At 42.5% G+C, this 23424-nt stretch overlaps 1 protein-coding gene across 1 annotated transcript in view; it reads left to right on the top strand.

Moving 5' to 3' along the window:
* MORC3 (MORC family CW-type zinc finger 3) overlaps positions 1-23424 on the top strand; it is a 2525474-nt gene that overhangs the window by 2175337 nt on the left and 326713 nt on the right. Inside the window, exon 13 of the mRNA XM_044071548.1 lies at positions 15203-15408. Coding sequence (XP_043927483.1) covers positions 15203-15408 — 206 coding nt within the window. The remainder of the gene's footprint in view (positions 1-15202; positions 15409-23424) is intronic.

Genomic DNA, 23424 nt, shown 5'->3' with positions numbered 1-23424 from the left:
GTTACTCCATTCCCTTCTCTCAACCCCCTCCACCATCCCAAAGAATCCCGGACCCGCCACCCAGTCAACGGGATATGGCAGCCATCGAAATTTCAAAGCTGCTTCAAAAAGGAGTCATCCAACCTGTCCCCGCAGATCAGGCCGGATCAGGGACTTACTCAAGATTCTTTTTGGTACCAAAAAAGACCGGGGACTTGAGGCCCATTTTGGATCTCAGCAGATTAAACCGATCAGTGAAAAAGTCCAAATTCCGGATGGTCACCTTGCAAACCATTCTCCCGTTTCTGGAGAACGGTGTTTGGATGTGCTCCATAGATCTCAAAGACGCCTATTATCACATTCTGATAGATCAGGCGTCAAGGAGACACTTGCGCTTCAGCCTAGGGGACAGTCATTTTCAGTTCCGTGCACTGCCCTTTGGTCTCACCACAGCCCCCAGGGTGTTCACCAAATGTTTGGCAGTGGTGACTGCTCACCTGAGAAGTCTAGGATTCCAGGTGTTTCCATACCTAGACGACTGGCTCCTAACTGCCACTTCAAGGCATCTACTCTTAAAAACTCTAGCAGCCACTATCTCCCTAGGCAGCTCCTTAGGAATCACATTCAATTGGACAAAATCCGTATTGCTGCCATCACAGCGTATTCTGTTTATTGGTGCAGAAATAGACTCAAGGCAGATGCGAGTCTATCTTCCTGCGGAAAGGATAGCAACATTGCAGTCTCAGGTTCGGGCGTTACTCCTCAGACGTCGCACTCCAGCGAGAATGGTCCTACAGCTGTTAGGTTCCATGTCAGCCACCATTCTTCTCGTCCCCTTGGCAAGATTGCATATGAGGATACTCCAGTGGCTCCTCTCAGTCCAGTGGTCTTATCAAGACCTCCCCCTCAATCACCAAATAGTGATCACAGAGACGTGCAAACAGGATCTTCGTTGGTGGCTTCTTTCCTCCAACCTGGATCAGGGGCAACCCTTTGTTCCCCCATCCCTCTCGGCCACGTTGACTACGGACGCCTCCCAGACAGGGTGGGGGGGGGACATTATCTGGACAGGTCGGTCCAAGGCACATGGCACTCCGACGAGCATCTTCTCCACATCAATATCCTGGAAATGAGGGCGATGCTTCTAACGTTGCAAGCACTGCACGATCACCTCCCCCAGGGGACGATTGCCATTCAGTCCGACAACATGTCGGTAGTCTGGTACTTGAACAAGCAAGGAGGGACCAGGTCTTACCCCCTTTGCAGAGAGGCCATGAAGTTATGGGATTGGGTGATTGCTACCAAACGCTTTCTAGTGGCAACTCACATTCCGGGAACATCCAATGTGATAGCCGACAGACTGAGCAGGACTATTCTCTCCCCTCACGAATGGTCCTTGAATCACAAAGTGGTAACAGATTTTTACGAGATGGGGAGTTCCATGTTGCGATCTTTACGCAACTCCCCTCAACGCAAAATGCCAACAGTTCTTCTCTCTCATTCCAGTTCCCGGGCAGACCCCCAAGGATGCTCTGATCCAAGCTTGGCCCCCCAGTCTGCTATATGCCTTTCCACCGGTTCCCCTTCTCCCCAAGCTGATTCAGAAGGCGATTCGATTGAGAAGCAAAATTATTCTAATCGCCCCATACTGGCCTCGTCAAGTTTGGTTCCCCTTTCTTCGCAAGTATGCATTGGACGGTCCCTGGTTCCTGGACCAAGTTCCGGACCTCCTGACGCATCAGTCAGGACAGCTCCATCAGTCCCTCCATTCATTGAAGCTAGCAGCTTGGCTACTCCTCTTCCGACCATAGTTAGGAGCCATTCTTTCGACCCTGAAGTTATGCATATTTTGTCCTCGGCCCACAAGACTTCTACTAAAAAGATGTATAGCAGTAAATGGAAGAGGTTTGCTATTTGGGCCCAACTCCGAGGATTAGACCCTATGACTGCTTCTGTGTCAGAGGTTCTGAAGTTTTTAACTTCCCTGTTCAACCAGGGTTGTTTGGTGTCTACCATCAAAGTTCAATTGGCAGCTATTTCTAATTTTCATGAGAACGCAGAATCACCTTTAATGAGCAACAAGTTGTGCAAAGCTTTTATTAAAGGAGCTTGGCTTTTACGGCCCCCTATATCGCATCCTGCACCACCGTGGGACCTTAACGTAGTGTTAGGCGCATTAACCGCACCCCCTTTGAGCCGGCAGCAACCTGTGACTTGAAATTTCTTTCTTGGAAGACTGCCCTTCTAGTTGCTATCACATCAGCCAGGCGAGTTTCAGAACTTCAAGCTTTGTGTCATTCCACCATACCTGGTATTTCACAAGGATAGAGTATCTCTTAGACCAAACCCATCCTTTATACCAAAGGTTTGTTCTAACTTTTGTTTGCAACAGTCAGTGGAATTACCGTTTTTTTTCCCTAAGTATACAAACAGAGCTGAGTATACCTTTCACAGCTTAGATGTACACAGACAATTACGTTTCTATTTGGATAGGACACAACAAGCACGAAAATCGGATCAACTGTTTGTGTCTTTTTCGGACAATAAATTGGGCAAATCCGTCACGAAAGTCACTATTGCCAAGTGGATCAGAGACTGTCTCAGTCATATTTACCGCATTTCAAATAAGGACCTTACAATTCCTGTGAAAGCTCGTTCTACCAGGGCTATGGCCACTTCGGCAGCCTTTCATTCCAAGCTCTCTATTAATGACATTTGTGCGGCTGCTACGTGGTCTACTCTACACACCTTTATCTCACTACAAATTGGATGTGGCATCTAGGGGTCGAGCTGCCTTCGGTTCCACGGTTCTCCGGACCGTTTTCCAGTGAGCCACCCAGGAATTAGCTGCTAGGGACGCTGTCCCATCTGTAGAGAATGTAGGCGAGATAGGATCACATTACATCTTTTAATTATGTACTTACCATAACTTTAGATTTTATGGGATCCATCTCGCCTACATTCCTAATAACCCACCCTCCTTCCCCCTACCTTGGAGGCCACAAGAGACCGGACGGTCCGAATACAACTGTTTCCTCTCTTGAAACACCTGGCAGTTTTATAACAACAGTCTATGTGTGTGTGCATGTGTGCGGACAAACAAGATCTGGGGAAGCAGTAGTGGGGCATCCTGGGATATGAGGTAACTCAGCCAATAAGAGACTTTGTTCTATAGTATAGCGTGCCGAGTTGGAGCCGAGGATCGGCTCCGAACCCATCTGTAGAGAATGTAGGCGAGATGGATCCCATAATCTAAAGTTATTGTAAGTACATAACTAAAAGTTTTGTACCTACCATAAATGTAGATGTTCGAGTGTTCACACTGCTGCAGTCCAGGTTACCCTCCCTCCATCCTCTCTGACCTAGCTGAACTTTTCTATACTTTTCGGCTCCGAACCCATCTGTAGAGAATGTAGGCGAGATGGATCCCATAATCTAAAGTTATTGTAAGTACATAACTAAAAGTTTTGTACCTACCATAAATGTAGATGTTCGAGTGTTCACACTGCTGCAGTCCAGGTTACCCTCCCTCCATCCTCTCTGACCTAGCTGAACTTTTCTATACTTTTCTATCTGGTACAACCTTTGTAGTGTATTTGCTTGTAACTGACGGTATTCTTTTTTTTTCCTTTACATGTTTAATTAGCAATATGTATTGCCCACCTAATTGGGGGCACCTGACATCTGGGGCAAGAAAAACTGAAGAAAATGGCATTGGATGCCTCATGTATACCCCTGGCGCACTGACGTCAGGGAAGTAGCGACAGCAACCGACGCCGGACCAAGACTTTGGAACTCTGGCCGACTGCAGGACCACTTGATGGCAGGATAACCCAAGTGTGATGACTGCAGCAGTGTGAACACTCGAACATCTACATTTATGGTAGGTACAAAACTGTACTTTTTCCAGTGTTGGGGTTGTCAAAAACTAGTTATTTTGGTGGGTGGGCTGATCATCTTTCAAATGAGGTCCCCTCTTCTCCCTTCTGGATCTTAGTCTGCAAACCCAGATGCCTCAGACTTTGGGAGCTGTTTCTAAGAGAGTTAAAATCTCCAGGCCTTTGTAAGAAGCAGAACACACATGCATGTCAAAGAATTGATAGCAGTAGTGTAATGCCTTCAAATCTTTCAACCATCTTTGAACTCCAGGCCCTCTGCTAGTAATTGCAGACAACATCCTAGTGATGTGGTCATAAGCAAGGGAGAACCAAGCCCATACCCCTTGTGCAGAATAGCTATGGTAGCATGGAATCGAACAACTTATTACATACTGTACCATCAGACTACCTACATTCCATCATTGCAAACAGACCAGGACAGACGCTCATGAAGGGAAATTGAACCTCATTCCTGGAATTCATCTGACTGTGGGGAACACTGTAAATTGATCAGTTTGCCTCCATTCACAGTAGACCGTTAAAGAAGTTCTGCTTTCAGTATTCCTTGCAAGCAGGTCAGGAAGACAGATGCCTTTGCTTTCCCATGGAAATGAATGTTCCTGTATGCTATTTCACAGAAAACCAGTCATTCTAAAGAATCAGATGGATTCCCCAAAGATAATTTTGGGGACTCCCTTTTGGCCCTGGTAGCAATGGTTCTCACAGGATGGACTTATTCACACAAAACAGAGGTTCAGACTGTCACTTGGATGGTAAGCGTTTTAATGCCTTTTAGTCACCTTTTCTGTTTGTGCAGCACATATTAAAGGAAACAAATAAACCTGCTTACTAGAAAGTCATATATGCATAAGTGGAAAAGATTTTCTAGATGATGCCAAAGTAAGAACCAGAACCCTTTTAAGACCCAAATGCCCCTAGTTCAATAATATTTGAGTTGCTGTTCTTTTGCATTTCTTATAGAGATTCGCTTGTTGGCCATTTCTACTTGCCTACCAATCAAACCCCTCCCCTTCTACGTAGCCTCAAGTCAGTTTTTGAAAGGGGTTCTGTATATCTGACCATCTGGAAAAAAAAGTGGCTCCTACTTGGCATGTTTTTTTTTCCTAGAGAATGTTGCTCTTTTTCCATTCGAACCAGCTTATGAGGCAAAGCTGAAATGCCTTCTTGGAAAACAGTGCGACTTCTGTAAGATGAGTATCTGAGTTGCATGCTCTTGTGGTGAGTCAGTTTTCTCTCATTTTTCATAAGGATAGGCTGTCTTTGAGAGTAAATCTTCCATGTTATGCCTAAAGTGGTTTCAGAGTTTACTCTGAGTCAAGCTGTTCATCCCCCTGACCTCTTTCCAGATCCAGAAAAATAAGGGGGGAGATTTTACATACTCTATTGTTTACAGGCAAGTCAGATACCACACTGACAGGAATAAATTCTATAGGAGTTGAGCTCAACTGTTCCTTTTCTGTGAAGCTAACAGAGACAATCCATTTCTAAATAATTCTTGTGCTGCTGTTTTTTATTCACCCTAACAAGTCACTTTCAGGCAAAGTCAGGGCCCATTCTACGAGGGCTTTGGCATGTTTTGTGGCTTTCAGGAAATGGGTGGATACTAGAAGTATTCTAAGGACAGCAGATTGGTCCTCTCTGCATACCATTACAGAACATTAAAAATTAGTTCCAATTTCCACGGTCAGAGCAGGATTTTCAAGGACCGTTCTCCAGTGGCTCTTTGAATCCGACTCTTTCTTCCTCACTTTCTAAGCCCTGGTGGTCTGCCATATAACTTAGGCTACTGCAGCAGTGATGTAACGATGAACATAGTACTGTTGTGTGTAAGTTAACTTATATTTATAAGATGAATGAATAGATCACTGTTACAGTAGGGCAGTCTCCATCCCCCTGTTTTTTGTGTTGTGTGTGGATATTCTAGAGCATTTCTCCCCGGGCCTCCGCTGAAAACAAGCTCTGTGAAACCTAGTTGAACTTTCCCAGTCAACAAATGTTAAATAAATAAATAAAATATTTTTATTTACCTTTGTTTTTCTAGCATATGCCATAAAATCTGGACTCTGGCATCCCTTACCATGTGGCAAGAAAGCTCTGAGGATTTGCCACCCTAACCAGTGGCTTTATATGGCTTTTCTCAAGATGTTTGGTAGTTGAGGTGCATGGAAAATACCTTAAACCAATGGATGCTGGCTGATTGTTGTATCCTTGGCAGTGTATAATCCATACAGCTTAGGCTAATGTAACAGTGATCTTATTTGAGCATCTGTTCTGGTACGTATAAGTTGCACAGCTGTCCTTTGTCTCCTTTTGCAATGGAGGTTCTTGTGTACTTTCCTGCTTATACTACACATCAGTGCAGAAATCTCCATTTCTTCATTCACAAGTGACGCATTTCACTCTCGGCCCAAGAAACACTAAATTCAGGAGGGACCTTAACTCATTCTTATTGCCCATTGGTGGCTGTGATGTTTTTGATTTCTGTTTTGGAGTCTCTCCTAGTCCTAGCCAAGGCTTCATTTTATGGTTTGGTTGGAGGGACATCTGGATCCACCATAGGATTTTATTCCTTATGTAGACTTCCTCATTCCACTGGCATTGTTGGCATGGACTTCAGAAGTGATTGAAGCTACTAATAAGCCTTCCACTGTAGGTTTTGCCACATCTATGCTTCAAGTGTAAATTCTTTGTTTGGGTTGAGAAGAACCCTTTGCAAGCCAGTTGTTTAGTTTTGCAGGTGTACTTCCAGCACTTGTATAGTTTGGTTAATCAGTTATTTCATGGTTGCATGTTGTGTATAAATCAGCTATTTCTGTACACTATGACTTTGTCTAGCACCAGCGTGTCAAACAGTTTATTAAAAGTGTAATAGCTTGTTCTCCATTGAATAACCACTTCCCACTGTGGGACCTAAACTTAATTATAACAGATTTGCCCGTCTGAAGTTTGAGCTTTGTAGCTTGGCATCATTGAAGTTCATTTTGTAGAAAAAATTCTTCTTCATGGTTATCACCTTTTATATGGTGCGCCTTCAGCCTCCTGGCTTTTTAGGTACAGGGAGCCATATCAAAATTTTTCCAGGAATAAAGAACCCGTTAACTCATTACATCCGAGTGGCGCCTCCAGGTGCATCTGCAGTTAACTCCTACTGTTGCCTCTAGGTGTCAAATATTGCTTGTTATATTTGCATCAGTAATTCCAAAACAATGCAATGTACAAGGTTTTAAAAGATTTCATCTTAAAGCTTACACAATGGTAAACTCAACTGCAGTAATATTTGACCTCTGTTTACATAGATGAAGAGATATTAACTGTTATTTTTATGATAATTTATATAGATATAATTTTCTCATTTTTCTAAATGTCTCAACAACTAAGTAACACAGAACTGCTTAGCCTGATATGAAAGCTGTCAGCTAGATAAATAAAATGCTGTTTGACAGTATGTGTGTAACTTGAGTGGTTGGTGAGATACTGTAAGTTGTTTACAAAATATTAAAAATGTAATAGTTACTGTGTCTACTACCACTATAACTATAGTTTGTGCTGAACAGTTTGCCATTTATATTTCTTTCATAACTCCTATGGTTCCAGGGATATGAACATTTGTTTGAAATGTGAGGACATAATTTGATTCTATCAAAAGGCTTAGGCTGCACCCATTGGAAGTTACAGTGCAAACTTCCTGAGCTCCATTGGAGTGAATGATGAAGTCCACATTTCCTCTCAAAGATAGTTTTGAGTTTTTCCTGAAATATGTCAACTTCCATGGTTTCTTTAAAGTGGCAAAACTCATGAGAAATCCTTTCACACTCTTGGATATGCATCAGCAGCTTAGGTGTTACTTGAGGTGGATGCACAAGTTTAGGAATACAAAGAATTCTGTCCCTTTGATGCCAAGGAGAGAAGGCCCTGTGGTTGCTAACCAGGTTGGGTTCTATGTGAATTAGTGACCGTCCCGTTACTTTCAGTTAACTGTCTGACATTGGCAAATGTAACCGTCAGAGCTTATCTGTTGGAGGAGTGTCTCGTCATTGCATGTTCAGGAATGTATCAGTGGTTGGTATTTGTGCCATAGCTACAGCCACTTAATCTTCTCTGCATGGCATCCTGAAACATTGTCTAGACCATGATTTGGGGTATGTAGAACAATTTAAGTTCCTATACCAGATCTTTTGCCATCTGGAATCTGTGATTGTGCATTCAACATTCTTTTCCACCCTTGCTGTAATTCTCAGCAATCATGCTAACCTAAGAATCATGGAGGATCCCCAACATTAGACGTAACAAATAAGTTTAGAATTTGATGTATTCCAGTCGACCTGTTTGTTCTCTGTCGCTGAGAGAGGCCATCATTTAGTCAAGCATTGGGGTGGGGTGGGTAAGGGAAGGGGAAGTGAGTTTTGGCAGCACACAATGGACATTCCTCATCTCCACAAGTGATACTGCCAGCAAGTAACTGTGACCCACTCAGTCCGCATCCTCAAACACAAGTGGTGATTTCTTCAGTTTCCACTGTATGTGTTGTCTGAGTGCCTGCATCCAAGATCTTCTCCCTTCTTTTGTACAGTTAGTGGAAAGTGCCCCATTCACACCTTCCTTTCCCTGGCTTGCTCAATGCCAGGACTGCTACTCAAACCCAAGTCATATAGGTCATAGTCAGGGGTGCAACCTTCTGTACCCCAGAAACAGTCTATATTATTTCAATTTCCAAAATGACCTTCCTGTTTTAGGTGAAGAATACTATAACTTGTAGGAAAGCGTTTGCTAAGGGAACAATGTGTACTGCAGTGAGGGATCAAGACAGAAGTGTAGTTATGTAACTGGCACACAGTATGCATCATATGTGTCATTATAGTGGCATTGGATACTCAAATTTAGGATTTTTCTGGAAGAAAAGACTGAAATCCAAGTTTGAGGAAAAGAAACCTTTAACCTAAGACACCTTAAGGAGGGTCGTGTAGTAAGTCATCTTATAATGTTAAGAATGCATCTGCTGTTTATGATGAGTATTAACAGATGTTTACTTTCTCTTGTTCTGTGCTGTAACATCTGATGTATTTTTTTCTGATTCAGCGTGTGGGTTTTCTGATATGGTCAGATCTGATCTTTGTACCAAATACCAAAACTTTGGATCCGAAAGCTCTGACTTCTCCCCTACCCACAATTCTCCTCTCCTGCCTGAATTATCTCAGATCTCATTTGTCACCTAACTAAACCAGATGTGTGGACAGAGAGCTCCGTTACTTTTTATAAGTGAAAATCTTTTTCTTCCCTTTTGAGAATTTTGATAGTAGTTATTAGGTTAGATTGCTGTTGGGTTCAGTGTAGTTAAGGTTAGATTCATGTGATTTTCATGTTTTGCTACTGTATGTGTGTTTTCTTAAATTTAGCGTTAGGATAGCTAACTCGTGGTTCCCATTTATATAAAATTTTATTACTGTTTCATCTGTTGTCAACAGGTTTTAAGAATGTTCCTCCTTGGGTCATAAAGTACCCCCTCAAGACCCACACTCAGTGCGTCTTCTGTCTGGGGCCTTCCGACTTGCAGGATTCATGCTCTGTTTGTGCTGCATTCAGAGCCCTCCATGGGAGAAAGGAAAAACTCATCTTGATATGCCTTCTTCCCCCACAGACAGGACCCAAAATGTTTTTGAGCCCAAAGGCAACCACTTCTTCTACTTATACTGATAAAAAAAATGAGACAAGGAAAGGTTAGAAAAAAGTGAGAAAAGGATAGTGACAAAGCAAGAAAAAAAATCTGAAGAAAAGAGAACTGTGGATTACTTATACAAGTCCAAGAAAAGTCTCCAGACCCCACAGCTGTTGTGGGTCCAGCACCTAAGGATTTGAAACAGTCTGATCTTACTGTTCCTAGGATCTAGACTCCATCCCGGAAGACTTTTGTCACCTGGACCCATCAGTCCTAGGCTTCAGTCTCCTATCTTGCAAAAATTACCTTTGAGGGGCTTGCTTCACTAACCTCTTCTTGAAGGTCTGGTAAGTCTTTGAGGAGTCTCACCAAAGTCGACATTGACCAAAAGATGAAGTTTTTGAGGACTCCGATTCAGCTGGGAGTCATCCTAGCTCTGTCCTTGAGGAAAGAGCCAGGATCATCCCCTTGCATCACAACTGTTTAGCTTTCTGTGCCCTCTCCATTCTTGGAGTCAGTGTATGTCACATCCAGCCTTCACATGGTACCAGTTTGAGTCTACAGCTCTGGAGACTTTGGCTTCAACATCTTCTCTCACTCAACACTGGTGCACTTAGGTCCAGTGGAGTCCCAGAACCAAGCCTTTGTCAGAGCTCCAATGTTGGTGTCGGCCCCAAGGTTTTGGAACTGTCCCTACCACTCGGGACATCAGCATTGGACAGCTCATTTCAGAGGTCCTTCTCTGAGCCATCTGTCCATAGAGTTAAGAGGGCTACCAATTCTGGTAACTTAGGTGGCTCTTTGGTTCCATTGGCTGGGTTGGCTTTCGAGAGTAAAGAAAGAGCCTTGGCTGGGTCAAGATGACTGGTACATAGTCAATAGGGATGACTGCAATTAGTGATATAGACAATAGACAAGAGGGGGCTGGACTTTATTGGAGGATACTGGCAAAGGAACAAAGGTATTGGGAGCAAATCACTATAGAAGGAAAGGTGATGGAATGGGAAGGTGTCAAGAATTTATTTGGACTGCAGGTTAGAGGTTACCTTTGCTATTAAGAATTGATAGAGTATATGCAATGACAAGGGAGTAGGGGGGTTCCTAAATGAAAGACTAGCACTGATAGAGTTTTTAGTAAAATCTAGAACAGAAGCTGATATTAAAAAAGGAATAATTAATAGAGCTTATAATTTGTTGCATGATAACTAAGAATCAATCAGAGGAGGTTAAAAAGGATTGGGAAGAGAGATTTGGTAAGCAATTCACAAAGAAACAATGAAAGTATATATGTATGTCTGCCAAATATGCAACAAAATCTAGAAGATTTAGGATTTTTGCTTGGAAATGTTTGCATAGGTACTTTGATACCCCAAGTAGATTTCAGAAAAATTTTCCTCAGGTGGACAGCAAATGTTGGAGGGGTGTGACTGGATTGAAAGAGGTAACTGGGAGCATATTTTCTGGAGTGCACTGAGTTGGTGGACTTTAAGGATTCCCTGCAGGATGCAGTGTTGGAGATGCTGAGTGTGCAAATTGGTGTGACTAGGGGAGATTATTTTTCTGAGCTATGATGCAGAATTGGAATTGCCTAGACATGGTAAGTATTTGATGTGTCTAATTATGGTGGCTGCCAAAAAAGCAGTTACTAGAAAACGGAAATCAGGATCTAAACAAATGATAATATAAGTAGTGACTATAGTAGCAGAGGTAAAACAACTGGAATTGAGATCTTTAAAAAAGGGTAGGAGCAAACTACATAAGAAAAAATGGGAATTGTGGGAACAATACATACAGGGGAGGAATGAGGTTTAAAAGAAGGCAGGACTTAAATGAGCTATGTAATGTTTGAGTGAAAATGATTGGGTGGATTTTAAGTGACGTATAATGTTTGCATCTGGTTGTGTGTCAGTATGGTTTGTGATGTAAAACGCTTGCATTTACGATTGTGTCCGTGTTTTTTTTTTTTCATTTATATAAATGTGTGATTACCTGTGTCGTAACTGATTATTCAGTTCCTGCCTCCCCCCTTATTAAACAATTTATGTAATGTTGCTCATCCTATATGATGTATAGCAGTATATGTGAAGTATAATGTTTGTAAACGTGAGCTTAATAGTTTGATTACTTTTATACAAATGTAAATTTGCGTATGTAACAAGTGACAATTCAGTAAGGGTGCTAAAAAAAAAAAAAAAAAAAAAAAAAGATGACTGGTACATGCTCTGAGTTCGGATCCATCCAGACTCCCTCTGAAGACGATGCCTACTTCCTCTCATTCTGATGGACGAGGACAGAAGGATCCTTTAGGCTTCGAGACTACTCAGCATTAGAGTCCCACATCAGATTCCGGTGCACCTCCTTCAAAAACCCTAAAGCAGATTCCTTGGTAGAGGACTTGTAAGGGGAGGCATAGACTCCCCTCCTGAGTCTGTAACTAAAGATACCAACTTAAATGGAGAAGTTTCCATTAGGTTCCCCCACAAAGCCATTTCCTGTGGAGACATCTTTCTGTTGATGAAATAGGTCGGGAGGGTCCACCAAAGCTCTCCTCCTCCTGTTGAGTCTGTGTTTCTCAAAGCCTTTGGGTCTGGCCCTTCAAATCCCTGGGTGGTCCCTCTTCCCGATGCCTAAGTCTACCTCATTACCCAAAATTCCTGGAAGTAGACTGATGTGGCAAAGCCCATCCCAAGGAAACCGAACATAATTCTAGATGCCATGCCCCAGAGAAAGAAAACATTGGGCTAACGGTCCCTTGTCGATGCCATGGTGGTAGCAGCAGCCAGGAAAAAGGAACTGTCCAAAGTGAGTTCCTCTATCCATCCCCCTAACTGGGAGCCAGAAACATTGGACAGGTAGTGAAATGGGCTTAAGCACTACTGAGGCAGTCGGGGGAGGTTTATCTGTACATCCTCTAGTCTGGTAAAATATAACTTCCAATTCTTAGGTGCTAAGGATCATTACCAAAGGTTATACAATACCCTTTTTAGAACCCCGAAAGGAAAAAAAGATTCTTGATACTCCATCCAAGCAGTTGTAATCTGCAGCATTGGAAGAGTCAAAGTTGCTGGACAAGAGAGTCATCCAGCAAGTTCCCCAAGACCAACTAAGATCTGTGGTCAGTTCAAGGTTCTTTTTACTTCCAAAAAAGACAGGATACCTCAGACCAGTTTTAAATCTCTGCAATCTGAGTCAGTTTGTGAAACAGACAAAATTGTGTTTAGTTAGTCTGCCTCTGCTGAGGAAGAACTATTGATTGTGCTCCGTCAAACTCCAGGATGCCTACTATTGTATCAAGATCCAGCAGCAGTCTACATATTCTTTTGTTTCTAGCTGGAAGCCAGTCATTATCAGTTCAGAGTGTGGCTTTTCGGTCTCACCACAGCCCCTCTAGGTGTTCACCAAGATAATGGCAGCTGTTACCACGTATATCAGGTTACAAGAGATCCAAGCATTACCATATCTAAACCATTGACTTCTAACTACTACCATCAGAGATCTACTTACAAATCAGTCATTCCTATTACAATTGACAGCTCACTGAGCATCTCTGTAAACACCAGCAAAAGCAAGCTACCTCCTTACTCAATCCATATAATCCTTAAGTTGCCACATAGACACTGTATATCAGATAGCAGAACTTCACCCGGCATGAGATCTGTAGCTCTCCAGGTAAAAAATCATCCCAGACCCCAGGCTCAAATGGTATTATGCCTCCTGAGTTTAATGGCTTTTTCTATAGTAATAGTTCCCTTAGCCAGATACCACAAGAGAATTCTACATTGGACGTTAGCTGTACAGTCGTCACAAAAACTTTATTCCCTTCATTAAAGAGCATGTCTTATGCAGGTATGCGAGGACCATATTCTGTGGTGGATGTCCAGTTCAGTAACTTATTGCAAACTGTTTTTCCTGCAGTACCCATAGCAGGAGTTACTACAGACACCTCCCTTTTTGAGTGGAGGGGTGGCATTTCGAAGGGAAGACAGTCCAAGGAACTTTGGTCTATGATAGAAGCCAAACTCCATATCAGTGTCATGGAGTTAAGAGCAGTCCTTCCTACATTGCAGGCATTTCAGGACCATCTACCCAAGGATGTTATTTTCATACAGTCTGTCTGTGGCTTGGTACATCAACAAGTAAAGCAGAGCCCAATTATGTCCTGTCTGCCAGAAAGCCATGAGAATTTGGCACTGGACGATGTCTTCAAAGTACTTGCTAGTAGCAATGCACATGGCTGGAATGTCCCAACATCATTGCGGACAAACTGAGCAGAACTGTACTACTGCCTCACAAGTGGTCTCTCAGCAAAACAGTGGCAACAGTCTTACTTCCTTCTGTAACAAAAAAAAACCTTCAAACCATTAGCATCTGTAGATTTAAAGCTTGTGTTGTGGAAGATTTTTTTCTGATTGCCATTACATCTGCCAAATGTCTTTCAGAGCTACAGGCACTCAAGCAAAATTTCCCTTTCCTTTCATAAAGACAGTATGTCATTGAGAACAAACCCCTCTTCTTTCCTAGAATAACTTCTGAATATAACTTGAATCCGCAGATTGATTTGTCAGTTTTCTTACCCAATTTTATCAGTAAAGGAGAACATATATTGTACACCTTAGAGTAGCATAAACAACTCTGGTTCTGCCTCCATTATACTAAGAATATCAGAAGATTAGGTCAACTGTTTATATCCTTCAACAAGAAAAAGCTGGGGCAATCAGTATCTAAGGTAACTCTTAAAATGGTTGGCAGATTGCATTTTGTTTGTGTGTGGTTCACGCGGTATGTCTTTAAAATCAAAGCCTAAGGGGCACTCTACCAGAGCAATGGCAACATCATCCACGTTTGCAAAGTAAGTGCCTGTCAGTAATATCCACACTGCAACTTGGTCCTCAGCTTTCACTTTATTTTACTACAAGTTAAATGTGCAGTCTAGAATTCTCGCATCTTTTGGCTCTGCCATACTCAGGAATGTCCTTCCTTGAGACCACCCAGGTCCCTGTCGAGTAGCTTGGGAATCTGTCCCACACATTGAATCAGATGAAAAAAAACATTGGATACAAAAAAATTTATAATCACTTTAACAATAGATCTGTGTTGTCTTTTGTTTGGTTCAGCTCCCCTCTCTCCTTCCCCCTACCAAATTGTCATCTACTTGTATGGATCAGCCAGATCTCCTCCTGACCCTGCCTGATGTCTTCTGTCTCTTACACTTAATATTTTATTATATTTTTTTCTTGTCCATATATATTTATATAGTGTGACATCCTTTGTCACTCAGCAAATTCGAGCTGAGGTATTTCAGGCAGGAGAGGGAATTGTGTGTAGGGGAGGAGTCAGAGCTTTCAGATCCAAAGCTTTGGTATAAGGTGCTAAAGTCTGATCCGGCGGATCTGACAACCCACACATTAAACCAGATGAAAAGAAAACAACACATCGATTGTTATAAGTACATAACTTTTGTTTACCTTCAGGTGCTGTAATACATTTTAATACGGTTCTGTATGATACAGTTCATTCTTTCATTGCCCATTGTCATATTAATTGTAGCACTTCAAAATTTCTTGATTGTTGTGCAATAAATGGACCTTTGTTTAACTTCCTGTAGTAACCTACTGTATGTATTCTTAACCTCTAATTTCTTTGCAGAATTATTTTTTTGCCTCTTTTGCAGACTTTGCAAGTTACAGCATCTTCTCCACCATCTGGCACCAGTTCTCCTAATAAAGCAGTAACACGATGGTTGGTCAACGAAAATGAACCTCTTCGGGTGGCAAATGACACTAGTACTCTTGACCTTTCTGCACTAGAATCTGATAACACTTTAGTTATCACAGATGTCAGATCCCTTTCCTCAGCAAACACAGTTGCTGGATGCAGGTCAGTTTGAGGAATTTTAAGTAATCCTGTTCAGTTAAGTATGTGCAATTTATTTTAGTAAATGTTTAGTTAGTTACTGATTTGACTAGGATAATGTACAAAGTTAGAAATGTGGATGTCACTCTCTCTGAATTAAATAAAATGAATCTTAACAGTATACTGATACTGTTTAGGCAGCGTTTATTACCACTTTGAAGATACCTGTTATATCATGTTAAAAGCTTTAAATCTAAAAATTCACTTTTTAAATTGTGCATTTTCCTTTATTCAATGAACTGTGTCTTCAAGCTGTCAGTTTAGTGACAGCAAAACAGCTGGACTCTGTCTTCTCTTTGATAGGGAATCCAGTAACATTTCCTTTTTTAAGTTTTATGGTAGCACAAGTCACTCAGCCTTTTATTTTAATGTAATTTTCATTCTCTCTCGTGCTTTGTTTAGAGGAGTCATTGATAACTGTAATACATTTTCCTTCTGCATGATGCTTTTGAAGTTTTTGGATGTTGATCCTAATAATATTGATGAACCTTGCCTTGAGGGACCCTCTGCAATGAATGGAGCATTTATGGGTGCATTTCTCTGTAGATATACAGATGTTCTTCGTGTTTCACTGTTTCAGTCATTACATTTGGGTTATCTGCTTGCAGTAGCCCTCAGTCGGCCTGATTAACAAAGTCTTGGGTCCTGCGTTGGTTGCTGCCCCTTCTTCCATGACGTCAGGTTGTCAGGGGTATAAAACATGCAGCCGATGCCATTACATCAGTCTTTCTTGCCGTGCGGTGCCCGAAGCAGAAGCAGTTCGCAAGTGCCGGTCGGCCAACTCCTGAAATTTTTGTTTTCGAGTTTCCGAACCGAGGTCTTCAACTAAAGCTTAAGTACACCGTTGGGGAAACTTTTTCTTGCTCCTTACCGATGTGAGTAAAAGTTAATAATTGCATTACTTGTGGAAAGCAAATACCACATAAAGATTTTCATTCGTACTGTATTCCTTGCCTAGGCCCTGACCATGACGTACCTTGCTGTCGGTTTTGTGCTTTATTTAATCAGCGCACTAACCGTCGTCTGTATATTTTTGCCTCTAAATATTTCAGTTTTCGGTTTAATTATCCAGAAATGATGTCGGTTACCCATCCAACTACCAGGATTTCAAAAAAACGCAAAGATAAAGACAGAGACAGGCCATCAAGGTCCATAACTGCCGACGACACTTCTAAGCCAGTGAGGTGCTTTTGCAGCCCCTGATACTCACTACTTCTGATTCGCAGGCCTCTACTGAGACCCATTCGGAGTCCGGTATGCTGCAAGATGCTTCAGCTTTGGAACCTGCAGATGTCTCTACCTTGGATGGGTCCAGAGCCACTATGCAGGCAGCGGCTTCTGAGGGTGTATTCAGGCCTACGGACTTGCATATTAAGCCGACGCCTCCTCCTTCATTTAGGCCTAAATCTCGAACCATGCCTAAAAAAATGATGCCCAGGCCTCTATGCCTAAAAACAAATGATAAGAATGGCTGAAGATATTATTACTCTAATCAGGGAAAGCCAACCTCCCCCTTCTAAGAGACCTAGGACTGAAGTTGTTTCTGAATCTTGTTGGATATTATGAATATAAGGCTGAAAATAATTCTGTTGTAAATATGCTGAAAGAAAACGTTTGCTTGAATATATCTATAGAGTTTAAAATGTGCATTCATATTATATGTATAACAGACAGGCTTCTCTTCACAGCATCAAAAAGAAAATGCCTAACAAAGCAATATTGGAAAGCAAGCATTACATGATTTTCTCATGTTTGCAGAACAAATATCTATTAATAGACATCCTTTTTTATAAATTCAGCAATATGTGATGTTTTCCAGTGGGAACAGAACAGACGTTTCCATTAATACTTCTGCTGTTCTGATTGCGTGCATTTGTGCATTTTCACATCAGCAGAACTGCTGACAGGACAATAGATGTGACTTCCCACAAAACAAACATACCAAGAGGAAACGACATCTATGTGTGTGACTAGCTCTCTGTGTAGCAATTGTAGTAATTCAGTTATGTGAGAGAAGGACAGAGAGAGGTATTTTGTAGAAGTCATCATTCATATCTGTAATGAAGGAAAACTTTGTAAATATATGCTACAATCTGACAGAAATAGTACGTGTCGTTTGTTATAAAATAAGTTATCTGTAACTGTGCTTATAGCTGCAAAATATATTTCTTTATCAGTGTGCAATTTGAAAGGCTTGGTGCTTTAAACAGACTACAGATGGAGTCATGCAAAGTTCTGTGCCTCTGATTCAGCGGTAAACATCACAGCAAGACTGTGTGTCCTAAGAAGACTTTGGATCCAGCGCAGCATAGGAGCAGAGCACGCAAATTAAATAACATTTTTCAAATCTTCTGACCAGGATTCTGATTTTTTTGATTCTTCCGATGATCTGGATTTGCCCTTATCTACTTATGAGGATTCTGATGCAGTGGACTCTATTCCCTCTGCTTCCCCTCCAGAGGATTTTTCTTTTGGTGAAACCTTCCATACTCTGAGCATTTCCACTGGGAAAGCCAGGATTTTTCTGATTCAAAAAAGAGGCTTAGGGATGTCTTACTCCTGCCTCATCATAGGCCATTAGGTATTCCTCCTGTACTAGATATTGTTGATGCTTTTTCGGAATCTAGTTTGGCACCTGATCCTTTGCTTCCTGCTCCCAGAAAACCTGACCGATATTACCGGGTTCCTGATTCACACAAGTTCCTTTTTAAAAATCCTATTGCGGATCCAGAGACTATTTCACAGGGAACCAAGGGCAGTAAGGCTTCTACTGCTAAAAATCCTACCCCTTCTGATAGAGACTCCAGGGCACTGGATAGATGGGGTACGAAGGTTTACACTTCTGCAACCTTGGCCATTAGGGCTTTAAACTGCCAGTTTCATATGTTGAAGTATCAGCAACATGTTATTGAATTGCTTAAACAGAAAATTATGTTGATTCTTGACTGCAGAAAACAAAGAATTATAGGACTAAATGCATTCTGCTGAACAGGTTGGAAAACTAACTTTGTAATGTGGATTTGATTCATTAGAGGCCTCTTGCTGGGCTGCTGTTAAATGGGTCTGTTTTCAGAAGGCATGCTTGACTTAAGTAGCAGTCTTTGCTGATCATGTTCTAGCTAAATTGTTGGATGCTCCCTTAAATCAGGACCGCCTGTTTGGCAACAAGGCTGAGGAAGTTCTTAAGAAGATGGAAGATAAAGCTAAATCTATGCAAACTGTTAAAGATTTCTTACAAGTTCTGCCTCCTAGATTTAGTAGGCACTGGCCCTCTAAGAATTGGTCCTTTCCAGCCCCTTCCAGGTCTTCTCAAGCCAAATCCAGGCACAGCAGAAACCCTAAGTTTCAGTCCCAGGGGACCCACAAGACTAAGCAGTGGGGGGTTTCCACACCCAAATCAGGGAGTAGTAAGACTCCCCCCTGTGGAAAACTGTCTCAATGACTTGCTTTTAAAACTTCCAAGCACTTCCCAACTGAATGCTCCTTTAGGCGGAAAGATTGGTCTGCAGGCCAAAAACTGGGAACTCATTACCCAGGAGAAATGGGTTTTAAATGTAGTGTCCCAAGAATACAAATTTCACTTCCACACCTTACCAACACCAAGCGGGCGGCCATATCTTACCCCCAAATCAGTGGGCAGAGGCCCAAAATCAAGTATTCTCTCTCTTAAGCATGGGGGCTATTCAGTTGGTACCAGAAGAGGAAAAGGGACAAGGTTTCTATTCGAGATTTTTTCTGGTACCCAGAAAAGGCAATACATGGCGTCCTATTCTGGACCTTTCTACTCTAAATACCTTTCTGGTGATTCCAAAATTCAAGATGCTGACTCTTCACCAGCTGCTTCCTGTGCTAGGCAAAGATGCATGGTTGGCAACACTAGACTTAAAAGAAGCATACCCTGCACAGTCTTGCAGAAGATACCTACGCTTCAAAGCAGGCTACATGCACTGTCAGTTCTCTGCACTGCCCTTTGGCTTTTCTACTGCGCCCAGGGTATTCACAAAGTGCCTGGCTCCAGTCATTGCATTCTGCAGGCAAAGAAATATTCAAATATATCCATATGTCGACGACTGTCTAATTCAGGCAGAAAGCCAGGACATGCTTTTGAATCATCTAGCCTTTGTTCAAAGGGTACTGACTTGTCTGGGGTACACCATAAACGAAAAAAAAATCACACCTTGTACCCTGTCAACAAATTATATTCCTGGGAGCAAGCTTGAGTACAACTTCCCAGATGGCTTTCCTCACGCCAGAGCAACGGACTCATTTGACAACCTACTTCAAAGAAATGGCCAAAAAAACCCAGTTATCTGAAAAGCAAATACTGCAAGCCTTGGGGTTCATGGCCTCCTGCATTTTTCTAATTCCATATGCAAGGCTGCATATGAGGAAATTGCAGTGGTATCTCAAAAGCCTGTGATGTCAACATTCACAAGATCTAGAAGCTATGATTCCTGTTATATCTTGCCTACGCCTAGAGTTCCTTTGGTGGGCAGAGGCCTGCCACCAAAACAAGGGACTACCATTCACACAACCCCCTGCCCCCCAAACCTTAACAGACGCATCAGACTATGCATGGGGGGGCTCACCTGCAGGGAATTGCATTCAGGGCAAATGGAACCCAAGTCAAATGCACCTAAGCATAAATCAAAAGGAAATGTTAGCTGTTCAGAATGCTCCGACAGCCTTCAAGGACCACATTCTTCCAGGACAACTAATAGTAAAGACTGACAACACCACGGTCCTGTGGTACATAAACAGGCAGAGGGGTACACCCACTTACCCCCTCTGCAGACTAGCCATGGCATTGTGGAACACAGCCTTGAGCTACCAAGTGAATCTACAAGCTCAATTCCTCCCAGGAAAACTAAATACACTGGCAGATGGACTAAGCAGAAACGTCATGGATCCATACGAGTGGAAACTGGAACCAAAGATTTTCAACATGTTGACAAGCAAATGGGGGGAGCCCAGATATAGACCTGTTTGTCTCCTTCAGGAACCATCAATTGGACAAATTTTGCACAAGGATTCCCCACAAACTAGCTTGGAAAGTGGATGCTCTATCCTTCAGCTGGAAAAACCTATCAGTTTATGCCTTTCCTCCTCTGCCTCTGCTCTCCAAGGTACTACTAAAGATCAAACAGGACAAGCCAAGGACGATTTTAATTGCACCAGACTGGCCATGCCAACACTGGTACTCCCTCCTGCACAGTGTGTCACGCTTGGCCCCATGGCACCTGCCTCAGACTCATTCCCTGTTGTCTCAGCTGCAAACCCTGAACCTAGTAACCTGGCTAATTACCTAATCTCGCCTTTACCATCCCTCAGTAAATCAGTGATGGATATCATTTTAGGGGCTAGGAGGCCTAGTGCTAGAAAATCTTATGCTGCAAAATGGAAAAGATTTTGTACCTGGTACCAATCTCAAGGGGTGAGTGCAGCAGTGCCCAATTTACCTCAGATTCTACAATATTTGACTGAGATGCTTCATAAGGCTTGTCCTTTTCTGCCATCAAAACTCATGCCTCAGCCATTTCAGCTCCTTATAGCACAGAGCCTCCCCTCTTCTTTCACCCACTGCTCAAGCAGTTCCTCAGAGAGGCCAAAAATTTAAGGCCATCGAGGAGAGCTCCAACTCCAGCCTGGTACCTTAACTTTCTCTTGGAGAAACTCACTCTTCCTCCTTTTCAGCCAGCTGCTACTGCAGATTTAAAATTTCTTTCCTGGAAAACCGCTTTCCTTTTAGCAATCACTTCTGCAAGAAGGGTATCTGAGTTACAGGCCCTTATGGGAGTAGAGCCTTTCATCATCTTTCATGCGGACAGGGTGTCCCTCAGAACCAAATCCCTCCTTCATGTCCAAGGTGATATCCAGTGTGGCTCTTAATCAGTCCATTCATTTGCCTACCTTGCTTCCTAACCCACAGAACAAAGGGGAAAAGATACTGCACTCCTTAGATGTGCGCAGACAACTTAGATTCTACTTGGACAGGACTAAACCTCAAAGGAAAGCTGAACAACTGCTGGTGGCATTTGCTGCAGGGAGAGCGGGGGAAGCTATTTCAGAGCAAACCATTTCAAAATAGATAGGCCACTGCATTCATTTCTGCTATAAGCACCATGGAAAACCTATCCCACAGGGCATCAGACCACATTTATTCCAGGGCTGCGTCTACCTCTACAGCCTTTCTCAAGGGTGTTCCTACAAGGGACATCCTAGAAGCTGCTACCTGGGGTTCTGTACATGCTTTCTCCAAGCATTATCATTTGCCAATTTTCTCTAAATCCGGAGCTGGTTTTGCCACTGCAGTCTTGCAGGGCCTTATAGCTGGTCCTAATTCTATTTAAATTCCTCCTCCCAAACTTAGCTTTGGGACTATACCCAAATGTAATGGCTGCAACAGTGAAACACAAAGAACATAGTACAGTTGTGTACACTTACCATAAATGTAGATGTTTGAGTGTATTCACTGTTGCAATCCTAGATGTTCTTCGTGTTTCACTGTTGCAGTCATTACATTTGGGTTATATGCTGGCAGGATGCCCTCAGTCGGCCTGAATAACAAAGTCTTGGGTTCTGCGTCAGTTGCTGTCTCCTCTTCCATGACATCAGGTCGTCAGGGGTATAAAACATACAGCCAACGCCATTTTATTCTGTCTTTCTTGCCGCACAATGCCGGAAGCAGAAGCAGTTTGCAAGTGCCAGTCAGCCGATTCCTGAAATTTTCGCATTCGAGTTTCAGAACCAAACTCTTCAAACTAAAGCCAGGTACCCCATTGGGAAAACTTTTTCTTGCTCCTTACCAATGTCAGTAAAAGTTAATAATTGCATTACTTGTGGAAAGCAAATACCTCATAAGTATTTCCATTTATACTGTATTCCTTGCCTAGGCCCAGATCATAACGTGCCTTGCTGTCGGTTTTGTGCTAGATTTAACCAACGCACTGTTAAGCGTCTGTATAGTTTTGGTTCTAAATATTTTGGATCAAGATTTAATTATCCTGAAATGTCGTCTGTTAGTAATCTGACTACCGGAGTTCACAAAAAAACGCAAAGAAAAAGACATAGTTGGGGTCCAAAACTGACTAAGCTTCTCCTAAGCCAGTCGCCGGTGCTCAGTGAGGCGCTTTCGCAGCCCTTGATACCTGCTACTTTTGAATCGCAGGTCACTACCAAGACCCATGCGGAGTCCGGTATGCCGTGAGATTCTCAGAGTATTGAACCCGCGGATGTCTCTCCCTTGAATGGGTCCAGAGCCGCTGAGTAGGCACCGGCTTCTGAGGATGTTTTCAGGCCTCAACATTTTTATATGAAACTGACACCAGCTTCAAAAACAAGTTCAAAAGCATCTTCTAGGTCTAAAAAAATGACGCATGAGCCACCTGCTCAGGCCCCCATGCCTAAAAAACAGATTATCAAAATGGTTGAGGACTTAATTACCTTGATCAGGGGTTCCCAATCCCCCCCCTGCTAAGAGGCCTAGGCAAGGCACTGATTATGAATCTTCAGATCAGTTTTCCATTTCTTCTGATTCCTCTTCTGATCAGGAATTTTCCATTCCACCCTATGAGGATTCTGATGCAGAGGAATCCATCCCATCTGTTTCTCCTCCTGAGGATTACTCTTTTGGAGAAACTTTGCATACTTTAAGGGAACATTTTCACTGGGAGAGTCAGGACTTCCCTGAATCAAAAAAGAGGCTTAGGGATTTCCTTCTTCCTCAGCATAGGCCTTTGGCTGTACCTCCTGTATTAGACATTGTTGATGTGTTTTCAGAATCTAACATGGCTCCTGATTCCCTACCTCTGGCTCCTAGTAAGCCAGACCGATATTACAGGGTTCCTGACTCTCACAAATTTCTATTCGAAAATCCTGCTGCTGACCCTGAGACTATTTCACAGGGTCCCAAGGGTGTTAAGGCCTCTACAGCCAAAAATCCTATCCCCTCTGATAGAGATTCCAGGGCACTGGATAGAT

Source organism: Protopterus annectens, chromosome 5.part0 (genome assembly GCF_019279795.1).
Source record: "Protopterus annectens isolate FY-2018-M chromosome 5.part0, PAN1.0, whole genome shotgun sequence".
NCBI lineage: Eukaryota > Metazoa > Chordata > Ceratodontiformes > Protopteridae > Protopterus > Protopterus annectens.
Note: the sequence above shows the minus strand (reverse complement) of the source record. Positions and strands in the feature narration are given on the sequence as shown.